The 24,485-nt window shown below is 48.9% G+C and overlaps 1 protein-coding gene across 2 annotated transcripts in view; it reads right to left on the bottom strand.

Annotated features, from left to right (window-relative positions):
• Positions 1 to 2,872: 2,872 nt before the first annotated feature.
• Positions 2,873 to 24,485, bottom strand: part of rhd (Rh blood group, D antigen) — a 64,065-nt gene continuing 42,452 nt past the window's right edge. Inside the window, exons 9-11 of one of the 2 annotated variants that reach the window (XM_038799463.1) lie at positions 5,261 to 5,334; positions 3,246 to 3,453; positions 2,873 to 3,032 (exon numbers count right to left, since the gene is read on the bottom strand). In XM_038799463.1, coding sequence (XP_038655391.1) covers positions 3,427 to 3,453; positions 5,261 to 5,334 — 101 coding nt within the window. In that variant the 3' untranslated portion in view covers positions 2,873 to 3,032; positions 3,246 to 3,426. Of the gene's footprint in view, positions 3,033 to 3,245; positions 3,454 to 5,260; positions 5,335 to 24,485 lie in introns of those variants that run through there. The other variant, XM_038799474.1, reaches the window with a different exon arrangement.

Below are 24,485 nucleotides of genomic sequence, written 5' to 3'. Positions count from 1 at the left end.
CACCACGATGTGGGCTTGCAGCAGAAATCTGCAGTTTTGAATTGCAGCCATCTTGGTAAAGGTGCTGCACATGCGCAGTGGAGGAAAATGTGACACTACCACAGGGGGGCATTACAGCAACCCATATATAAAGGACACCACACACATGATCTTCCTCTTTCCAGTGGAGACACTCAGTGAGTACAGACACAGGGTTGATCTGAGCATGCCCAGTTGCTTCCTACGGCCTACGTCACACGCGTCATGATGTCAGAGGCCCCAGACCACACCCACTTAAAGGGGAAATGTTACAAAACACAGGAAAAAAATGTTAAGTCGTAAAACAAGATTCTTTCACCTGGAATGACAGCACAATGCCTGAAATTCGACCAGTAGCTGAAAGTAACCAGTAGCTGAACCCTGCAACAAGCAGTTAGCATCACCCAAAGAGATGATACAGTCCTTGAACACTACAACACCAACCTTTATTTCTTCTCTGGACATCGCGAGCCCAATGCCAGCTCCGACACAAAACGTGATGATATGGTCTTGGAAGACAATGACTCAGATGAAGCTTTCACCTTGGGAGGCTACTCCATTACCAAATCCGAACCACAACTAGACGTGTTGTACATTCAAGACCCCGATGACGAGTTCTTCGGATTTGAGGATCTTCAGCCCAGCATATACATCATCCCGACTTGTGAGTGCAGGATTATGCTGCGGCCTGACGCCAAGAGACAGAGAGCGGTACAAGCCCACAGAGAGCGGCCTGCTGCCACATAGAGAGTGGTCCACGCACCACGAAGGGTCCCAGCTTCCACACAGAAAGCGATGAAAGACTCCACAGCGAGACAACTGCAGGTCTCCACTCAGAACGTGACTCCAGTGACACAAGCCTCCGCAGCCAGCTCGTGGACAGACTCCACAATAGAAGAAACGCAAGACTCCACACCGCAGTCCTTGCATGAACAAGAAGTGACTCAAGTGACACAAGCCTCCACAGCGAGCTCGTGGACAGCCTCCACGATAGAAGCAACGCAAGACTCCAAAGCGCAGTCCTTGCATGAGGGTCTAGCAACCTCCTCTGAGCAACCAGCAACAGATGATGCAAGTCTGCCACGCTCAAGTGAACAACAGAAAGACTATGACAGTCTGCCATGCTCAAGTGCACAGCAAAAAGACTATGACAGTCTACTACGTTCCAGTGAACAACAAAGCGACTATGACAGTCCACCCACATTGTTTGAGCCACAAGAAGAAGACTCTGACAGTCTCCTCAGCCCAAGTGAACAACAAGAAGCTACTGAGGCTCTATCCACTGTATGTGAGATCCCACTTCCCATACAAGATGTGCAATGTTACAGACCTCAGCTAGTGTGTACAGAGGCACTCGACGATCACAGTGAGACCACTGGTGACTACGGTGACATCACATTACTTCAAACCTCATTCGCTCGAGCCTCTCCACAAGCAAATGCATTCCTGAATGTTTTGATTCCTGACATGGAGCATCAAGAAACCTCAACTGACTCAGGTGACACAGACCAGACTCCCGACGGGAGCATCGACAAACCAACACTGACTCAGGTGAAACAGACCAGACTCAAGATGGGAAGAATCAACAAGCCAAAGCTGATTCAAGTAAGCCGGACTTGACTCCAGACGGGGAGCGCCGCAAACTCAGTGACGGCACGCTCAAGAAAACAGCAGATGCCACAAAGCACGCTGTCACGAGTAACTGTGTGAAGGACTCGTATTATCCACAGAGTATGGTCCTTGAGTGCGTCAAACATGACAATAGAGCCATCCAACACAACATCACAACCTATGAAAACCATTTCAAAGACAACGACACGACCCGTATCAAAGGCAACATCGTCAACAGCAAGCATGACAAAGACTACACGAATGGAACTACAACTGGTACGACATGGTACAACTCTGCCCATGAGGGACACTGTTACTGCTCAGCTCAGTACAATGACATACCATGGCAGGACGATGCATCTTCCCAATTCACGTGTGCTGCACAACCAACAGGCAACCTGGCTTTCAGGACAGATGCCATCCAACATCACTATCACAAGCATCAGAAAAAAAAAAGACTCCAAATCAGACAACAAAGTGATTTGACCACTTCTTGGTCTCTTGTGCACAGGGACACTAATGGCGTTCACAAGGACATGCCACCATCAAAATCACCAACTCACCAACCCAAAAAGAAAGACATTCGACCATGATAATTGATGGGTTTTGGACTCACACATATGATTTGGACTTATTATTTAATGACTTGTACAGAGTCATAACTTGTACAGAGCATCGCTTATCTACCTGTTCTTTTTGTTCAATTTTCTTTAAGTGTACAGAAAATATGTAACATAAAAAAGGGGGAATGCGGTGATATGCATCACTGTAGATACACAAGGGGTTAATGTGAGTACACGTAGACTATCTAGACACTAGAGGGAGCACCAGAGACATGACACACAGCCATTCAACCAATAGGTCAGTAAGTTAGGACACGACCAATGGGGATTCACAATACACACAGAGGTGACACTACCACAGGGGGGCATTACACCAACCCATATATAAAGGACACAGCACACATGATCTTCCTCTTTCCAGTGGAGACACTCAGTGAGTACAGATACAGGGTTGATTCAACATTACACCCACCACGTGGATTGTAGCAGACTGGTTTGTCAGTCTAAGTAGCTATAGAAGGATTAACAGTAGTAGCGAACCTGAGAAGGAGAATTGTAAATAGTTCAATAAACGTGTTGAAGGTATCTCCACGTCTGAACCTTCCTTTGTCAGAGTGCACATTAAGGAAGCCGCTTATGCTACGCCAAGAGCACAACAAGACACTCACCATTTCCAAATATTTACATATTAAACATTTCTTCAGCTATTTTTAATGTGAGGCTAAATGTTTTCATGATCAGGGAAATGCAAACTTGCACCCATTCAATATAATATTTAATCAAAAAACAGAAAAAAAATACTGCATAAGCTGCAGCATTTTGACAAATCACCTTCCTAACCCAGTAAGAAGTCTTACAACACCAGGTTAAAGTCCAACAGGTTTGTTTCAAACACGAGCTTTCGGAGCACGGCTCCTTCTTCAGGTGAAAGGAGCCGTGCTCCGAAAGCTCGTGTTTGAAACAAACCTGTTGGACTTTAACCTGGTGTTGTAAGACTTCTTACTGTGCTCACCCCAGTCCAACGCCGGCATCTCCACATCATGGCTTCCTAACCCAGTGAGCTTTCAACATGTGTGGGCACACTTCACGTTACATTAATCCTATGCTAAAATTCAGGAGATTTTTCTATTTCTTTGTACACTTTTTGTGAAATTAATTCCACTCTTCTGAAATGATTCTTAATCTCTTGTCTCTGCTATTTCTTTCCAAACAGGAATGATGTTGGTGAACGTTTTCAGTCTTCAGTTGCTTGGTGCGGAAACTATAAAAAAAATATTGATCAGCACTACTCAATGCAGTTTACAACAGATATAAGTCTCCAGAGGAAAACTTTCCCCATATTTCACAGGTCTTAACAGAGTTCTTTGGAGAAAGACATAGATTTAATGAAAGGTTGATGTAATAGCAGTCCACTTACACTAATCACTTCAGTTCTTTGGCTTTTGTGCCTTTTAAAGTTGCATACATCTTAACCTATAACATTATAATTTAATTGTGAAGATAAATGAGTGCTTATTTAAAATACCTGATGCCTGTGCCATTGTTATTTCAAATGAGAAGGCATATTACATTTTAGATTAAAGCTGAAGTTAATTATTTAAAAGACTTGTGGTGGGATTGGGATTGGGATTCCTCCCCCCCATGGCATTTTTCCGGTGGATGAGGTGGCTCGCCATTGGCTGCTGGCGGGATCAGAAGATCCCGCCACTGTCTATGGCATTTTGCGTGGCTTGCCCATCCCACTGCCAGGGAACCCGCTGCAGAAGTCGCCTTCGGCAGGATTGGAAGATCCCGCTGAGGGAAGGGCTGGAAGATCCTGCCGAGGGAAGGGCTGGAAGATCCTGCCAAGTGAAGACCTGAAAAATCCCACCCTTAGTGTAATTTTAGTTCCATTGAGGAAAGCCTTGGTGAGCCACCAAGTATGACTTTCTTAAGAGACAACTCTAGTGTTTCAAACTGTATATGGAATAATTTACTGATAAACTACATACCTGCTGCCACTTAACAATTCTATGACTTGAAACTGCAGACATAGGCAACATCTGTGCAATTAGCCTGCAGGCCAGAGGTCCTGCTGTGCTCAGCTGGTGCTACATTTACAATAAGACAGTTGGCAATTTCTCTTGACCAGTCCATTCCTTGGACAGGAAGAAACACAAGTGAAGGGAGAATGAGAAGTGGAGGAGTTGGACTGAGAAAGTAAAGTGCAAGGAGGGAGAGAGATTAAGATTAGTCAAGGAGGAGAGGCATTTGACAGGAAGGTTAAAGTAAATGGGGAAGAAAACTGGATGGTGCATAAAATATGCTATTGGTGCATTATTGTCAATCTTTTAGTACCACTCGAGTTGAATTTCACCCCATTCGTTTTGCAAAGATCAGTGTGCTTAGGTAAAAGAGCGTTAGAGTTTTAGACATTTTTGGTGGCATCTAACCCAACAGTTAGAGAATGATTGAATTGGCTATTCTTGTTCACAATAATGGTTAAGAATGACAGCCGTTTTGAGCAAAATCATTTTCACTGTACCCCAGATGATGGTACAGTAATTAGAGTACTCGTGAACATTGCCGGCAGGATGCTGGTTCATTTTTGAATCCCAGTGAATTCTTGATCTCAGCTGCGCCACGATTGAAAGATTTTAAGTGAGCAAAGTTACTTCCCAGAAGGAGGGTTAATCCATCATACTTAGCTGTCTCCTACCCTGACTCAAGAAGAATGTAGTTGAAACCTGCTACCATGTTGTTTGCCCATTTTTCGGGGTATAGAAGGTGCGTCAGCCAATGAAGCAAAACAAAAAAGAGAAGTAAGAAGATAAAACAGTAGAATTCTGCATGAGTCATACCGTTTAACATGTGAACTGATGACTTCCCAGGCAAAAGAAGCAAAGAGAATAGAAAATTCACATCCATAACAGTGCTGTTACATTTGTGCAGCAGTCAATAATTATTCATCAAATAAAAACTAACTCAGAGATAATGTGAACCTGTGAGTAAAATCCCATTTAGAATCATTAACTCAATAATAGTAACAATTCCCAAAGGGAAATGCGCACAGGTAGTTTCCTTCTTACCTCCCAGTATGCTTGGTCGTCATAGCATTTTAAATCAGGAGGCCGCTTCCAAATATTTAACTTCAGAATAAAACCTGCAAAAAAAACCAAAAGAGATAGTAATATGGTTGCATCCTTTTTTAAAATTACTTTATCAGTTACCAAGCCAGAGCTCAGAGTGTGGACAAGGGCAAACGCCCAATCCAGCTCCTTGTCTGCTCCAAAAAACAATTTAAACTGAATCCAATTCATGGTCCACACAAGAGAGACATAACAGATCCAAGCATTACACCTGACCTCGCACTCATCTTAGCTAAGAGGCTGAGAAGGGATGACAGTTGCATCCTTAAAGGCACAAACTTGATTTACTGAAAATACATTCAACTTCCTCTCATGGACTTAAGCACACGGCGACAGAAGGAGGGAGTGCCGCATTGTCGGAAGTGTAATAAGCTCTTCAACTGAGGCTCCATCTAGCTGCTCTGACATATTATTCCAGGAAGTGCAGAGAGCCTGTTGTCCTGGACAACACTTTCCCTCAATTGAGACCAACTAAACCTAGAACACGTGGCCATTTAGTAGCACTGCTGCCTCACAGTGCCAGACACCCGGCTTCAATTCCAGCCTTGGGTGACTGTGATAGCCAAAGGTACAGACTTCATAGGACACCAGGTAGGCAAGGTAACCGTTAGATTTATTCACGCACAATACTACAATTACACTACTCCCCCCCCCCCCCCCCCCCCCCCCCTGCAGGGTCACCCTCTGTAGCCATCACTTCCAGAATACAAAATGGATGATCGCAATGACTGCAGGGAAAAATGTTAAGAAAGCAAGCAGGCACAGAGTCTGTATGCGCATTGAGAAGGCAGCTCCCAGCCAAGACTGAAACTGTAGGTCAATTAACATATTGATGGCTAATCTCCGGGAACAAAGGAAAGACACCCAAGCAACCGATCTAGCTCCAGGGACCCGGCGCCAGTTCCCCAAAGCGAAAGCGTAAACAAAGCCAGGCCAACGGCCACCTAGGACACGCCCAGCCATCAGGGCACCCACCCCTTTATTGGTCAAGATCAATACGAGTGATCAAGATACGGCCCAATTAATTGGGGCCAAGTTTAAGGCCCGCCCAAAAGCATGTGAAGCCCCTTCGGGTATAAGAAGAAACCCCCGAGAGAGAATCGCTCTCTTGGACAAGGCTCTCAAAGCGGAGAGACCCGTTCACCAGCTGCACCAGAAGCAAGGTCAACGCTCGCTACCAGACGGACGACCTTAGCTGTTCTCCTATACCTCTTTGAAGCCAACCACCTCAGATCTGAACAACGGCCATTGTTCCTCTGACTGAGTGGGCACCCGAAGTTAAGTATTTTTTTTTAAGATAATTTTTATTGAAGAAATTTTTCAAAATACAAACATTTTAACCCCCCCTACATTTACATTTAAATTATAACAAAACAAAGTCAAACCCCCCTACTTAACAAAAAAGTCCCCCTCACCCCCTACTCGCGCGTCCCCCCCACCCCCCCCGCCGGCGAACCGACAGTCAGACCAACTTATCATTTCTGGCAGTGTCCTCGGGCAGGCCTTGCCCGTGCCACCACCGCTACCGTACTTCCTTCGTCGTTGTCCCCCCTCCCCCCCCCCCTCCCTCCCGCCCTCCCCTCCCCTCCCGGGTTGCTGCTGTCACGGCCTCAGTTTCTATCTCTGATCTAAGAGGTCTAGGAAGGGTTGCCATCGCCTGAAAAACCCCTGCACCGACCCTCTCAGGGCGAATTTGATCCTTTCCAATTGGATGAAGTTTGCCATGTCGTTTAACCAGGTGTTAACACTCGGAGGCCTTTCGTCCCTCCACTGAATCAAGATCCTCCTCCGAGCCACCAAGGACGCAAAGGCTAATATTCCAGCCTCCCTTGCCTCCTGTACCCCCGGTTCCACCCCAACCCCGAAGATCGCAAGTCCCCATCCTGGCTTGACCCTGGACCCCACCACTCTCGACACCGTCCCTGCCACCCCCTTCCAGAACTCCTCCAGTGCCGGACATGCCCAAAACATATGTGCATGATTCGCAGGGCTTCCCGAACATCTAATACACCTGTCTTCACCCCCGAAAAACCGACTCATCCTTGTCCCCGTCATGTGGGCTCTATGCAGTACCTTAAATTGAATGAGACTTAGTCTCGCACATGACGACGACGAGTTGACCCTCTCCAGGGCGTCTGCCCATGTCCCGTCCTCTATCTGTTCCCCCAGCTCTAACTCCCACTTATCTTTCAGCTCCACTACTGGTACCTCCTCCACCTCCTGCATAATCTTATAGATGTCCGAGATCTTCCCCTCCCCGACCCAGACCCCTGATAGCACCCTATCACTCACCCCCCTGTCGGGAAGCGCAGGGAACCCCTCTACCTGTCGTCTGGCAAATGCCTTCACTTGGAGGTACCTGAACGTGTTCCCCGGGGGGAGCCCAAATTTCTCCTCCAGCTCTCCCAAGCTCGCAAACCTCCCCTCAATAAACAAGTCCCTCAGTTGTCTAATACCCGCCCTCTGCCAGCTCTGGAATCCCCCTCCTGTATTTCCCGGCGCAAATCTGTGGTTCCCTCTTAGTGGTGCCCCTATCAGACCTCCCACTTCCCCCCTGTGTCGCCTCCACTGCCCCCAGATCTTGAGGGTGGCCGCCACCACCGGGCTCGTGGTATACCTCGTGGGAGGGAGCGGCCATGGTGCCGTTACCAGTGCCCCTAAGCTTATGTTGCCGCAGGACGCCCTCTCCATGCGCTTCCAGGCTGCCCCCTCCCCTTCCATCATCCACTTTCGTACCATCGATGTATTTGCCGCCCAGTAATATCCTGAAAGGTTGGGTAACGCCAGCCCTCCACTATCCCTACTCCGCTCCAAAAAGACCCTTCTAACTCTCGGGGTGCCATGTGCCCACACATACCCCATGATACTACTCGTTACCTTCTTGAAAAAGGCCCTGGGGAGGAAGATGGGCAGACACTGGAACAAAAACAAGAACCTCGGGAGGACCGTCATTTTAACTGACTGCACCCTCCCTGCCAGCGACAGCGGCACCATGTCCCACCTCTTAAACTCCTCCTCCATCTGTTCCACCAGTCTGGAAAAGTTCAACTTGTGGAGGGTCCCCCAGTTCTTTGCCACCTGCACCCCCAAGTACCTAAAACTTTTAACTGCTCTTTTGAAGGGGAGCCTCCCAATTCCCTCCCCTTGGTCTCCCGGGTGTATTACAAAGACCTCACTTTTCCCCAGTTTAATTTATACCCCGAAAAGTCCCCGAACTCCGCTAGTATCCCCATTACCTCCGGCATTCCCCCCTCCGGGTCTGCCACATACAACAACAAATCATCCGCATAGAGCGAGATCCGATGTTCCTCCCCTCCCCTTGTCAGTCCTCTCCACCCCCCTGAACCCCTCAGTGCCATCGCCAATGGCTCAATCGCTAATGCAAAGAGTAAGGGGGATAGGGGACATCCCTGCCTAGTACCTCGATGGAGCCCAAAATATTCTGACCTCCTCCCGTTTGTTACCACACTTGCCATCGGAGCTGAATAGAGCAGTTTTACCCACTTGATAAATCCCTCCCCAAACCCAAACCTTTCCAACGTCTCCCACAAGTATTCCCACTCCACCCTGTCAAATGCCTTCTCCGCGTCCAGCGCTACCACTATCTCCGCCTCCCCTTCCACTGCTGGCATCATAATCACATTTAACAATCTCCGGACATTTGTGTTAAGTTGGCGTCCCTTCACGAACCCCGTCTGGTCTTCATGGACTACCCCTGGCACACAGTCCTCTATCCTGGTTGCCAGGACCTTTGCTAACAGCTTGCCGAAGTTAAGTATAAGCGTTAGCGTTAGAGATAGTTTAGTTTTGGATATTTTGTGCATGTGTAGATTTTAGTGTGTGTAAATAAATAGTATTGACTTTGAACTAACTAACTGTGTATTGGTGTATTGGTTCTTTGATTGGTATTCGGGTTTGAACCTTGTGGCGGTATCGAGAGATACCTGCCGACTCTAGAGCAAACATAATTAGGATTGAGGAAGGCGACCATATTGACTGCCATATTTAGAACCAAATAAATATAACAACACCTCCCTGACTTGATCCTAGGTCAGGGTTTACATCCTGTGAGGTTCCTCCCAATTAGGGGGAAGTGTCCGCACTCCCCACCCTCCCAATCACCTGGAGAGTTCGTACTCCAAGGTATAGGAGGGGAACTGTACACAATAGAGGGTTTGGACCCTGAGGGGGTCATATCACCCCTCACCCCCCAAATCTGGAGAAACATCCATTGCTTCAGGTAGTAGTTCCCCTGAACGCTTGGGCAGTGAATGGTGATCTAGTGGCAGTAAGATTGGTCCGGGAGGCATGTAGTGCACCGGTGATGCACAACCAATAGACACGAAACGTAGATGAAGTCCGAACGATAGGCTTTAATACACAAGAAGTGTACCCGGCAGCAGCCGTACAGAAGAAAGGCCGACTGCCGGGAAGCACGGGTTCTTATATCCCGCCTCGTAGGCGGAGCTGCCTACCTCTCAGCCAATCGGCTGAGAGCCACATGACTTACCCAGGCCAATGGGCAGCGAGTCCTCTGCACCAATGGCAACTCACACTTCCAGGTACCGTAATACCCCATGTCATACTACCACATTCACCCCCTGTTGAAAAAGCAACCGGGGGGGGGGGGGGGGTACGGGAAACGCGGACATGGGGGGGGCGTGTCCCGTGTGTACGTGAGAGACTGGTAGTATGACTAGAGATGTTTAGGTCATACCATTGCATTGATGGCTGCCCACTGGCCCGCAATTATGTGCAAAATACAACAAAACTATGTACAGTGTATAAAAATTGGGGGGGGGAAAGAAAATGGAGACCAGACAAGGAAAACAAGAGTCTATCAGCAGGTCACATTGATTCAATCAGTCGATCGGGTGCCTTGGATGTCCTGCTTGACCTGCATAGCTGTGCCGGCGACGTTGGAGCGGTGGTCGTCCGTGACTCCGGGAGCGATGATCCTGTTCCTGTGTCCGTACCCCTGGTTGGAGCTAGCGGGGGCAGACCGGGGGAGGGGCGTCCTGTCCGCTGGGTCGTGAGGGTGTCGGTGGGGCCGGGGGGGGGGGGGTGGCTTGCTGGGGGCAGTTGGGGTTGGGGGGGGTGCTGGCACCAGGGGGTGTGTGGCCGGGATCCAGCGGGTGCCAGTTCCCAAAGGGAGACCGTGTCCTGTCGGCCGTCGGGATACTCCACATACGCATATTGCGGGTTTGCGTGGAGTAGCTGGACTCTTTCGACCAACGGGTCCGACTTGTGCACCCGCACGTGCTTCCGGAGCAGGATGGGCCCAGGGGTAGCCAGCCAGGTCGGGAGAGGGGATCCTGAGGAAGACTTCCTGGGAAAAACAAGAAGGCGTTCGTGAGACATTTGGTTAGTGGAGGTACAGAGAAGTGACCGATAGAATGGAGGGCGTCTGGGAGGACCTCTTGCCAGTGGGAGACTGGGAGATTTCTGGACCGTAGGGCCAGCAGGACGGTCTTCCAGACCGTACCGTTCTCCCTCTCGACCTGTCCGTTACCCCGGGGGTTGTAACTGGTCGTCCTGCTGGAGGCGATGCCCCTGCTGAGCATGAATTGACGCAGCTCATCACTCATAAAGGAGGACCCCCCTATCGCTATGGATGTAAGCGGGGAAACCAAACAGGGAGAAGATGGTGTGTTGGGCTTTAATAATGGTGGTTGTGGTCATGTCAGGGCAGGGGATGGCGAAGGGGAAGCGGGAGTACTCGTCAATCAAGTTGAGGAAGTACGTGTTGCGGTTGTTGGAGTGGAGGAGACCTTTGAAGTCCATGCTGAGACGTTCAAAGGGGCGGGAAGCCTTTATCAGGTGCGCTCGTTCAGGGCGGTAGAAGTGCGGCTTACACTCCGCGCAGATGTGGCATTCCCTGGTCACTGTCCTGACCTCCTCGAAGGAGTAGGGCAGGTTGCAGGTCTTTATGAAATGGAAAAAGCGGGTGATCCCCGGGTGGCAGAGGTCCGCGTGGAGGGTTAGGAGGCGGTCCACTTGTGCGTTGGCACAGGTGCCGCGGAACAGGGCATCGGGAGGCTCGTTTAGCTTCCCAGGACGATACAAGATGTCGTAGTTGTCGGTGGACAGTTCTATCCTCCACTGCAAGATCTTGTCGTTCTTTATCTTGCCCCTCTGTGCGTTGTCGAACATGAAGGCCACTGACCGTTGGTCTGTGAGGAGGGTAAACCTCCTGCCGGCCAGATAGTGCCTCCAATGTTGCACAGCTTCGACTATGGGCTGTGCTTCCTTCTCGACCGAGGAGTGGCGGATTTCGGAAGCGTGGAGGGTACGGGAGAAGAAGGCCACGGGTCTGCCAGAGTTACATTGGACGCGTCGCTCTTGACTTGGAAGGGGAGGGACTCGTCGATAGCACGCATCGTGGCCTTTGCAATGTCTGCTTTGATGCGGCTAAAGGCCTGGCGGGCCTCCATCAATAGGGGAAAAGTGGTGGACTGGATGAGTGGACGGGCTTTGTCGGCATAATTGGGGACCCACTGGGCGTAATATAAAAAGAAGCCCAAACAGCGCTTGAGGGCTTCGATGGAGAGGGGGAGGGGAAGCTCCATTAGGGGGCGCATGCGTTCGGGGTCGGGGCCTATCACTCTGTTACGCACTACGTAGCCGAGGATGGCTAGACGGTCGGTGCTAAACACGCATTTATCCTTGTTATAGGTCAGATTAAGGAGTTTTGCGGTACGGAAGGATTTTCGGAGGTTGGTGTCATGGTCCTGCTGGTCGTGGCCGCAGATGGTGACATTATCGAGATACGGGAAGGTTGCCCGTAAACCGTATTGGTCGACCATTCGGTCCATCTCCCGTTGGAAGACCGAGACCCCGTTCGTGACACCGAAGGCAACCCTTAGAAAGTGGTAAAGTCGCCCATCCGCTTCGAACGCAGTGTACTTTCGGTCACTTGCGCGGATGGGGAGGTGATGGTAGGCAGACTTGAGGTCCACCGTGGAGAAGACCTTGTACTGCACGATCCTGTTGACCAGGTCGGAGATACGTGGGAGAGGATACGCGTCCGGCTGCGTAAACCTGTTGATGGTCTGACTGTAGTGTATGATCATCCTATTTTTCGCCCCGGTCTTGACCACCAGCACTTGCGCTCGCCAGGGGCTGCAGCTAGCCTCGATACCCCTTCCTTCAGAAGCCTTTGGACTTCGGACCTGATGAAGGTCCGGTCCTGGGCACTGTACCGCCTGCTCTTGGTGGCGATTGGTTTGCAATCCGGGGTGAGGTTTGCAAACAAGGATGGGGGATCGACCTTGACGGACGCGAGGCTGCAGACAGTAAGGGGGGGCATAGGGCCGCTGAATTTGAACGTTAAGCTCTGGAGGTTGCACTGGAAATCTAACCCCAGGAGTGCTGCCGCGCAGAGGTGGGGAAGGACGAAGAGCTTATAGTTTTTAAACTCCCTCCCTGGACCGTGAGGTCCGCTATGCAGCACCCTGTGATCTGGACTGAGTGCGAACCGGAGGCCACAGCGATTTTTTGTTTTACCGGGTAAACGGGAAGGGCGCAGCGTCTTACCGTGGCAGGGTGGACGAAACTCTCTGTGCTCCCGGAGTCCAGCAGGTAGCTTGTCTTGTGGCCATTGAGAAGGATCTTCATGGTTGCCGTGGATAGCATGCAAGGCCGCGACAGGACAATGTGACTGAGGCGAGTCATGGCAGGAACTCCGAGTCGTCATCTGGCAGAGAGCAGTCGCCTGCGGGGTCCTCGGTGCCGATCCAAGATGGCGGCGCCTGTCGGCCGCACGTGATGGGGGGGTGTACAAAATGGCGGCGCCCGGGGATCACACGTGGAGTCGGGAGCCCAAAATGGCGGCGCACGGGGATCACTCATGGTGGTGGGGCGTGGGGGCAGCGAGGTCCGCGGGCGGGAACAGCAGCGACCACTTTTGATTGGCAGACGGCCGCAAAGTGGCCCTTCTTGCCGCAGCCTTTACAGGTTGCGGAGCAGGCCGGGCAGCGCTGGCGTGGGTGCTTTGCCTGGCTGCAAAAGTAGCAGCGGGGCCCCGTGGGTTTATCGGGGCGCCCTGCGGCGCAGGTCTGGGGGGGGTCCGACTCTGCGGAGGTGAGCGGGGTCGTGTTCAACGCTGCACAGGGGGCCGCCACACGGTCGGTGACGTACGCGCGGGCGTTGCGATTTGCAAAGTCTTGGGAGGAGGCGAGGGCCCGTACCTCCGTGAGGCTTAAAGTCTCTTTCTCTAAAAGTCTTTGGTGGATCTGCGAAGATTGCATACCCGCAACGAAAGCATCTCTGATTAAAAGTTTGGTGTGCTCGGCCGCAGAAACTTGTGGGCAGCCGCAGTTCCACCCCAGAACGCGGAGGGCCCGGTAAAATTTGTCTAGAGACTCACCAGGAAGTTACTGCCTCATGGCCAGTAAGTGCCGAGCATAGACCTGGTTCACCGGCCGGATGAAATGTCCGTTAAGCAAGTCCATGGCCGCGTCGTAGTCTGTCGTGTCCTCTATGAGCGTGTACACGGCGGTGCTGATGCACGAGTGGAAGATGTGCAATTTCTGTTCCCTCGTTGGGACGTTTTCAGCTGTACTCAAGTAACTATTGAAGCAAGCCCGCCGGTGTTTAAATGCTGCTGTTACATTTGCTGCGTGCGGGCTGAGTCGAAGACACTCCGGTTTGATGGGAAGCTCCATCCTTTAAAATCTTGTGTATTAAATTGATGCACAATCAATAGACACGAACGTAGATGAAGTCTGAACGATAGGCTTTAATACACAAGAAGTGCACCCGGAAGCAGACGTACAGAAGAAAGGCCGACTGCCGGGAAGCACGGGTTCTTATATCCCACCTCGTAGGCGGAGCTACCTACCTCTCAGCCAATCGGCTGAGAGGCACATGACTTACCCAGGCCAATGGACAGCGAGTCCTCTGCACCAATGGCAGCTCACAATTCCAGGTCCCGTAATACCCGTAGTCATACTACCACAACCGGCCACTGTCATTTTCGTGAAGAGCGGCGAGGTGGGAGTGGCTCTGCCGGCAAAGGCGTTGCCGCAAATGGCGCCAGTATGCTGTTGTCGGGCGGGCCGGTGTCCATGTCGGGGCCATCATCGTTGTCGTCGTCGTTGAAGGCCCCGTGGGTACATCAAGTACCTCAGCTTCCCGGTGTCTGACAGGCAGTGGTGATGGCGAGTGCTGCTTTGGCCTCAGCAGTGCCTTGGGTTCCGGGCTGTAGAATTATTATAGTTATTATTATTAGCAGTGTGTGCAGCTGCATGGCTGCCCTGCCGGCTGTGACAATGGTGTTCCGTGCCCTTCCACCTCGACCCCACAACTACTCCCCCTGGCCCACGTGAAGCCCCCTGGCCAGCAGTACAATGACTAGGGAGCTGGGAAAGAAGTTGCTTGCGCATGTTATTCATCTGTTATTCATCTGTTGTTTTGTATGTATTTGATCCGCAGTTAAAGTTAATAAATCATTCATAGCTGTAGCTACAAGTGTTCTTGTAGTATAAATCAGGCCATCCAACAAGAACATTACAGCAAGGAAAATGAACACATGGTGTGCCAGTGTGACCCTTGCCAGACACAGCAGACAATGCCCCCTGCATCCAACCTCCATCCTTGAGAGTGGCTTTGACGCACATGGCCAAGGGTACATGTGGGCTTTGCTCGTCCTTTCATGGTTAAGATGTTATTTGTTTTGGTCCAAGCCCATTCAAAGTTGCTAGAGATTCAAGAGATGGGAACGAAGATCAGGTGTTTGTCATGTAAGGCCTCCCTGAAGTAATAGTGTCAGACGATGCCACCTGTTTCACTGGTGAGGCCTTTCAGCATTTTGTCAGAATGAATGGCACTCAGCATACCAGGGCAGCCCCCTATCACCCTGCCTCTAACAGGTAAATGGAGAGAGCTGTGCAAACTTTCAAGGCAGCTATAAAGAAGCAACCAAGCCGACCACTAAATCTTAGGTTGACCAACTTACTTTTGTCCTATAATACGATTCCCCCTCCACCCCCCACCCCATCTGCCCCACCCCACGCCACACTGCTACTACAAGTGTCACAATCGCAGAACCACTGATGGGCTGTCGTGTAAGGACCCAGTTGGACATGGTCTTTCTAAATTTGGCAGAGTGGGTGGAGGCATAGTTGGCCTCCCAGAGGAAACAATGCACTTGACGAAAAGGGGACAGACCTTTCCAAGTAGGGCACCTGGTCATTGTCAGAAACCTTGCCTCAGGCCCACTATCATTACCAGGCTAGATTGTGTCCAAGTCGGGGCCAGTTTCATATGCAATGGACCTGGGTGGCAAGATAGTAAGTAAACACATAGAGCACGTGAGAAGCCATAGGGGCCACAATGCCAATCTCGGAAGAGTTGTGGCCGGCAGCCAACAACAGTGCTCCTGTGGTAGAGCCAGAACAAAGGAAACGCAGAAGTCTCGAGGAGGCCCAATCGTTGATGCAAGAACAAGCTACAGAAGGGAATAACTCCCAGAAACATTCTGCTCAGTGTTGGCAACATCATTACCTCTCAGTTGGAGGAGCCGGTTGGGGGATATGACGGTCCTTGAGACACAGGAAATCCCCTGATTGTTTAACACTCCGATGGAACTGTTTTGACCCCCTTCCCTTGCATTCCTCAGTCTTATATTGTACATAATATTTGTATATAGCCTGTTTGTACATACGTTAATTGAGGGACGTAAGGGGATGTAGTACAACAGCTCCTGTAAGGGGCGTATCCTCATGGTCCACGTAGCTAGCTCGGGAGGGGGAGTGCGTGAACCCTGACCAAGGAGGGATCAGTGCAGGTCCCAGGGGGCAGAGTTCTGGTCAGAGTGAACCAGGGAGCCAGAGTGTTCACACCTATATTAGAGACTCTGTGCCTGCACATAAATCACCCTTGCTAGTTGCCAATAAACACTTGTTCTTCATTACTACTGTGGTGATATGCCTGTGAATAGTATTATACATAGTTAGCATTGCAACCTCCAGCTGGTAGCGTCAGAGATAGGTCACGTGATGTGGGACACTCACCAGTTGTTAGTAAGGTGTACAACGGGACAGTCGCACATAGGGTAGTCCCAGGAGAGTTCACAGAACTCAATAGTGACCCAGTCCGTATAGTATTCTATTTGTTAACTTTCCACGTGTTCATCAATAAATCATCGTTCTAGTTAAGTCACCAGATGTTCAGTGTGCATCATTACAATGGCAAGGTCACAGAACACAACATGGTATCAGGTGTGTTGAACATTTAAAGGTAACAGCAGAAAAGACGAGGTGAAACAGGCCGAAGAACGAAAAACAGAAGATTTTTCCACCGACCTGGTGAACTAGGGCCATTGGTGACGCAATGCAACAAACGACGGGGGAGTTAGAGATGGAAGATATAAAGGCACCCCACCAGCTTCAAGTCTCGAGTAGTGTAGACGAAAACCGGTGCGTTTTCAAGCAGCAGTTTAAACTCTATGTCTCAGCCCTTAGCCTGCAGGCACAGCCCGATGAAAAGCGCATTACGTTGCTGCTCACGGTGGCGGGTCCACAAGCAATCGCAATCTACAAAAACTTTACTTTTGATAGTGATGGGCAGCACGGTAGCATGGTGGTTAGCATAAATGCTTCACAGCTCCAGGGTCCCTGGTTCGATTCCCGGCTGGGTCACTGTCTGTGCGGAGTCTGCACGTCCTCCCCGTGTGTGCGTGGGTTTCCTCCGGGTACTCCGGTTTCCTCCCACAGTCCAAAGATGTGCGGGTTAGGTGGATTGGCCATGCTAAATTGCCCGTAGTGTCCTAAAAAGTAAGGTTAAGGGGGGGTTATTGGGTTACGGGTATAGGGTGGTTACGTGGGTTTGAGTAGGGTGATCATGGCTCGGCACAACATCGAGGGCCGAAGGGCCTGTTCTGTGCTGTACTGTTCTATGTTCTATGAAGAGGAAAGCAAGAGCTATGATGAGGTGATCGGCATTGCTCTCAGAAAAAAATGAAACATTTGAAAGTTACAAATTTCGTATGCGTACCCAGAAACCAGGTGAATCTTTTGACAGCTTTGTAACCGAGTTGAGGCTGAAGGCCCAGTCCTGCAATTTCAGTAATCTAAAATCATCAATGATCCACGACCAAATAGTATTTGGGATATCGAATGATAAGCTCTGTGAGAGATTGTTCCGGGAGGTAGACCTGAAATTGGGTTATGCGATTAAGATTAGCCATGTGAGTGAGTTGGCTGCACAGCAGATCAGTACACTCACTTTGAAACGTTTTGGTGCAAACATGGAAGAGGACGCCAGCGCCATCAGCACTGTGACGCTGTTCAATACAAAATGTGGTCTCAGTGTGGGCGGCCTATTAAGCGGCCAGCCGGAGCCGCCATATTAAGCTAGAAATGTGTCAATCGACATGGCCCATGTCAATGCCCAGCATATGGAAAAGTATGTTCCAGGTGTGGCCGTACAAATCATTTTGCGAAACAACGTTTTCCGCATACCGCAGTGGACCAAACAGGGTCAGTCAATGAAATTCTTGAGATGCCCCTTGAAGTATTATTCTTCATTGATCTAATTTCAACCAACGACACAATGAGTCCAAATATAAAAGAGGAAGCAGTCTTAATGACCAGTTGGAATAACAGTGATGATCCAGTTGAAACCATTGAAAACTGATGGACAATTCCAGTGATGCTGAATGACACACTGGTAAAATGCAAGCTCGACACGGGAGCGAAGGAAAACCTCCTCAGTCTGTGCGATTTGCTCAGGCTGTGAGTTCAACCGAAAGTCATAACTCAACCAAGATTACTGATAGACTACAGTGGGAATGAGATTGAGACACTGGGGGAAGGTGAACTCGAAGCATGGGTACACAAGAGAAGTCACATCATACCATTTTCTATTGTGGACATGAAACATGAGTCCAACCTAAGGGCAGATGACACATGAGGCCCAGAACCTAGTTCAGCGTCTGTACATCCCATCCAGCGAGGTGACAGAAGACTACTGTGACTCGCAACGTGATACAGTGGTGCAATTATCCGATGAAATTGGAGCGACAGTGTAAGTGGAGGAAGATCAACCAGAGACAGAGATAGAGAATCCCAAGGACAAATCAGAGTTCTGGTTAGCGGTCTTCAAAAATGAGGATATGCTCAGTGACATGATACAGGAACATGTTGAGCCCATCCTACAGCATCTACAAGATGTTGCCATAAAATTCTCAGGATCACAGCCAATGAGCTTCACTCTGGAATTCAAGTTTGAATCGAATGAGTACTTCACAAATGAGGCACTTGCAAAAACATACCAGATGGACTCGCGGCTTGATGGCTCAGGTTTCTTCGTATTTATAATCACGGGGTGCACAGGCTGCCACATCGACTGGAAGAAAGGAAGAAATGTCACACTGAAAACCATTAAAATGAAGCAGTCGCACAAGGGTCAGCTTATTCGTAAAGCAGTTATGTAAACTGAACTAAATGACTCATTTTTCAACTTCTTCACTCCTCCTGAGCATGGAGTATTAGATAGAAGCTCTGATTTGAAAATAGGTCAATTCCTGCGTGAACACATAATTCCACAAGCAGTGTTATACTTCACGGGAGACGATGATGTTGAATCCGATGATGCTGACTACGATGATGATCATTACGATGCTGGAAACTACGACAACCATGGTAACAATGAGGAAAGTGAATACTCAGATGATGAGCCAGAAGGGGGCGACAGTGAACCGCCAGTCCACTGGTTAAGGCGGGAATGACGAGATGATCACAAGGGACCCTCAGTCGGCGTAGGACACCGAGAAATGTGAAAGCTTTAAGATGGCGTATGCAAAGTTTGAAAGTGAGATCGAAGTAGCAGATACTTCCGATGAAAACAACTCGACCACGAACAAACTCATAATGGAAGATATAGTACCCATTCTGGAGAAACTGGCTCTAGAGGTATATGGGGAATCATCTCAGGCCTATAAAATGGTTCTGCTGGTGGACTCTCCAATACTCGAGGTTACTCCACCGAAAGATGAGTTAGAGGAGCAGATGTCGGAATCTGTATGCAGTTCCACGACGACGGATGATACGTAGATAATATTACAAGACAAGGATGAGCTATTACTTGGTTCTACAAAAAGATAACCTGTGCAGGGACAACACCCAACATTGGGGATGTGGCTCCAACCCAGATACCAGAGTGCCATCCAACCCTGGCACCAGAGTGCAATCAAACCCAGACACCAGAGTGCAATCAAAACCTGGCACCAGAGTGCAATCAAACCCTGGCACCAGAGTGCAATCAAACCCTGGCACCAGAGTGCAATCAAAACCTGGCACCAGAGTACAATCCAACCCAGACACTGGAGTGCAATCAAACCCTGGCACCAGAGTGCAATCAAAACCTGGCACCAGAGTAAAATCCAACCCAGACACTGGAGTGCAATCAAACCCTGGCACCAGAGTGCAATCAAACCCTGGCACCAGAGTGCAATCCAATCCTGACACCAGAGTGCAAGGCTCTGCAGTCAGCAGTTGAAGGTGCAGATTTGACCATGAACGCACAGTCCCTCGGAAGTATGCCAACATGAGACATCTCAGCAGATGATCAACAAACAATCGGCCCCATGCTGCAGGCCAGCGGCAAGGTGGGTGCTATCAAAGCCAAGTGGAAAAAGAGGAGCAGTCACAAAATCAGTCAGAAAATTGCTCTCATAAAAAAAAGAAGAGAAGGAGAGTGAGGGATACCGTGAGTCCTACCGATGACACCAAACAAAAAGACCTCGGCAATGTGGGCTGCAGGCCAGAGAGCACACAACAATGCAGCAGCAAAAAGCATTGTGTGAAGACACAAAAAAAGCTGGTGTCGCTGAGGCTGGTGACGCAGGATGGCCAGCAAGGTCTTCAGGCCACATCATGTCAAAAGGCTAAGGCACAAAAGATCTGCATGGAAAAAAGTCTTCCAGAGGCAAAAGCGACGTCGGAAAGCTGACAAGAGCCTAGTAGATCAGCGGGATGATCCTGTCGGAGATGCAAAATGAGCTGTGCACAAGGGACACATTCAGCATGTTAATTGAAGCACAGTTGAATATGTACATACAATTGCCACATGTGTTCAACGATAATACAAATCATGTTTTTGAATATACATGTTAACATCTCCAAAGTAAGAAGTCTTACAACACCAGGTTAAAGTCCAACAGGTTTGTTTCAAACACGAGCTTTCGGAGCACGGCTCCTTCTTCAGGTGAATGGAAAGGCTTGTTCCAGAAATGTTTATATAGACACAGTCAGAGATGCCCCGGAATGCGAGCACCTGCAGGCAATCAAATCATCAAAGATGCAGAGAGAGAGGTAACTCCAGGTTAAAGAGGTGTGAATTGTCCCAAGCCAGTTCAGTCGGTAGGCCTACCGACTGAACTGGCTTGGGACAATTCACACCTCTTTAACCTGGAGTTACCTCTCTCTCTGCATCTTTGATGATTTGATTGCCTGCAGGTGCTCGCATTCCGGGGCATCTCTGACTGTGTCTATATAAACATTTCTGGAACAAGCCTTTCCATTCACCTGAAGAAGGAGCCGTGCTCCGAAAGCTCGTGTTTGAAACAAACCTGTTGGACTTTAACCTGGTGTTGTAAGACTTCTTACTGTGCTCACCCCAGTCCAACGCCGGCATCTCCACAACATCTCCAAAGGAAGGGGGATGTGGTGATATGCCTGTGAATCGTATTGTACATAGTTAGCATTGCGATCTCCAACCAGCTGGTGGAGTCAGACATCGGTCATGTGACGTGGTACACTTGCCAGTTTGTAGTGAGGCTGCAACAGGACAGCTGCACATGGGGCAGTTCCAGGAGAGATCACGGAACTTAAATAGTGACCTAGTCTGTATAGTATTCTGTTCGCTATCTTTACACGTGTTCATCAATAAAACATCATTCTAGTTAAGCCACCAGATGTTCAGTGCACAAAATTGCAACAACAAGGTCACAGAACACAACTACCATCTACCTCGTATTGCCTCGGGCCACCACAGTTTTATTCTGTAGTGAATACTGACAATTTACTGGGTCACTACAGTGGGCATTAAGAGTCGATCCAAGCGTCAGACATCGGGCCCAATCGGGACATCGTGGGCAGCATGGTAGCACACGTGGCTAGCACTGTGGCTTCACAGCGCCAGGGTCCCAGGTTCGATTCCCTGCTGGGTCACTGTCTGTGCAGAGTCTGCACGTTCTCCCCGTGTCTGCGTGAGTTTCCTCTGGGTGCTCCGGTTTCCTCCCACAGTCCAAACACGTGCAGATTAGGTGGATAGGCCATGCTAAATTGCCCTTAGTGTCCAAAAAAAATTAGGAGGAGTTATTGGGTATGGGGGACAGGATGGAAGTGAGGGCTTAAGTGGGTCAGTGATGACTCGATGGGCCGAATGGCCTCCTTTTGCACTGTATGTTCCATGTTCTATGTTCAAGCTTGGAACCAGAAGCACATATAGGTCAGATTGGGCCAAAGACTCGTTTCTCTAAAGGACATAGTGTACCAATTTGATTTTTACAGCAGCCTAGGGGCTTTCATGTTTATTTTTCCAAATTTTGATGAAGAATGTGAAAATAACTTTTTCTAAAAGAACTTTCATTTTCATTAGCAAACACATCGCTAATTAAAAACTACTCTATTGAAAGAGTCACTGTTGCAATGACCTACATGACCTGTAGATGGAGTGATTGTGCTCCTTTAATAAAATTGTGCAACCAATGTTGCTGAATTCACAGACACTGTCAAATAAGGAAGGTGCTGTGTTTCTTATCGCTCAATCTATAAAGTTGAACATCACTGACAGCTCTAAAAATAAGAACATTTTACTTTTACAATTAAAAAAAAAAATTTAAAGTTCTAAATTTCTTTTGTTTTCCCAATTAAGGGGCAATTTAGCATGGCCAATCCACTTACCCTGCTCATCTATGGGTTGTGGGAGTGAGACCTGTTGCCAATTTAATGGAATACTATCCCACAAGCGTCATCAATAATGTTGCTCTTTAGAGTCGCCAATATGATTCTGAGGCTCTTTTTATGATATGATGTTATGTCCCAACAGCATCGCCAATACTGTGGGTGCTTCCGTTTCTCTTACTGAACCACAAGGCTTTCCCGTATATCGGTCAAATGACCACACAACCAGTTAATCAGTTCAAGTTCAAAGACGGTTTTTTACACACAAGGGTTACTTTGACATGCAAGCACAATGTACTACAAGTGAAACTACACCTATCAACTACAATAACCTATACTTAATTCAGGCGACCGGCACTGTGCAAGTGGATAAGGCCTTTATCTTGATCTCACGTGGCTGGTTTGAAGAAGTGGCTCCGTCTCTGCTGGGCTCATCTGTCAGGTAGCGATCGTTGGTCTTGAACTTGGCTGTCTGGTCGTTACACTGCAGTTGGGCTGGTACAGGCCAGATTCCAAGGAGGCTGGCACAGGACGGGTCCAAAAGAGACAGAACACATGGCTGTGTCCCCTTTTATCCCTCTGGGATTTTACGCTTTTTGGGGCGGTCCTTGACCTTGGACCCAATAGTTCGACAGGACTCTGATCACTGCCTTCGATTTCAGCCAAGGGGAGGGTGTCTTGGTGGCTGAGTGGCACCTTAGCGGTTATTGACCTTGGCAGTTGGGCTCTCTGATTAAAGGGAATGGCGCCGATCAGTCTGTGGCTGTATAGCTTTCTTGAGTGCAGACCTAGTATTCTGGGGAAATGGGCCAATAGAATGCAAACGAGCAGGGGTTTCGATCAGGTCTAGCTACCTGTGTTTCAAATACACAGAAGCTCTGTATCTGTCTGAGTCCTGGGTTGGCCATAATTCTCATGGTCCTTTGCAGGTGGCCATCTCAGATGGCTACATCCCCACGCAGACAAAGGGAGAACGTGCAAACTCCACACAGACAATAACCCAGGGCTGGGATCAAACCCGGGTCCTCAGCGGCGTAGGAAGCAGTGCGCCACTTGCTGCCCTTTTTACAATGTCGTCATGAATATTCAAACATTTTCATTTATAACTTCTGTATTTTCAACAAATGTAATGTGAGTTTAGTTTCTGTACAATTAAACTGAGGAAGTTTCATTCTGGAATGTATTTAATTTGTTCTGGCTATTGTCTTTTTTAGGTTAATGCCACCCAAGTTCACCAATATTCCTTCTGAGATCACAGTCACAATTTAAGCTGAGTGGCATCTATCCGAATTCACAACTGTGTTTTCCAACTCCTTGAGATCGCTGTCACCATTTAATCACTCTCTGCCAAAATCCACAGGAATTATAGCCAGCTTGCCTTCACTTTCATTATCCCCAAGAAAAAAGGCAAGCTTTTCATTCCTGAAAGCAAGTGCCACAAGACTAAGATGAAAGCAAATTAATGCCCATATCTGAAACAAAAGCAGAAAATGAGGGACAATCTCAGCAGGTCTGACAGCATCTGTGGAAAGCAGCTCTGACAAAGAGTCATCCAGACTTGAGACGTTAGCTCCCTTCTCTCTCCACAGACGCTGTCAGACCTGCTGAGATTGTCCATCATTTTCTGTTTTGCCACAAGACTAAACCAATCATGAGAGCTCCACCATCAATGATAGATTATGCAATCCTCCTCAAAGATGTCACCACTGTCTGTGTGGACACCACAAACATTCACAAAGCTGTTGCTATTCTCCTTAGTCTGGCCCAGAAAAATATATAACTAAATTCAACGTGACTCCTTTGCTTGCCTATCGACCCTCTCGCCTCATCCTACGTGGCTTATTTAAAAAGTCACCCCAGTCCCGGAGGGCATTCTACCCTTTGAGAGCTGACTGGTGGTGATTTAAACTGAGGGCCATCGCACATCAGGCAAAGGGCAAGGTTGAGAAGGCAGAGCCTTCATGGACTTGGATAACCTCAGCCAGTACAGGAATTGAACCCATGCTGTTGGCGTCACTCCACATCATGAACTAGCTGTCTAAACAACAGAGCTAACTGACCCTCAAGCAACCTATATGCAAGCCTTTCACTTGCTTAACCACACCATCCTCCTCCAAAGTCTCTTCACCATTGCTAGCTGGGTACCATTGCACTGGCCTGGTTCCATTCTTGTCTTTCCAGTCGAAAACTGCTTCCTCGTCTACTTCTCTGTTGTGCACCCCGAACATAAGCTCTCCATAGAATATTTGCTGTGA

Source organism: Scyliorhinus canicula, chromosome 1, assembly GCF_902713615.1.
Source record: "Scyliorhinus canicula chromosome 1, sScyCan1.1, whole genome shotgun sequence".
Lineage (NCBI taxonomy): Eukaryota > Metazoa > Chordata > Chondrichthyes > Carcharhiniformes > Scyliorhinidae > Scyliorhinus > Scyliorhinus canicula.
Note: the sequence above shows the minus strand (reverse complement) of the source record. Positions and strands in the feature narration are given on the sequence as shown.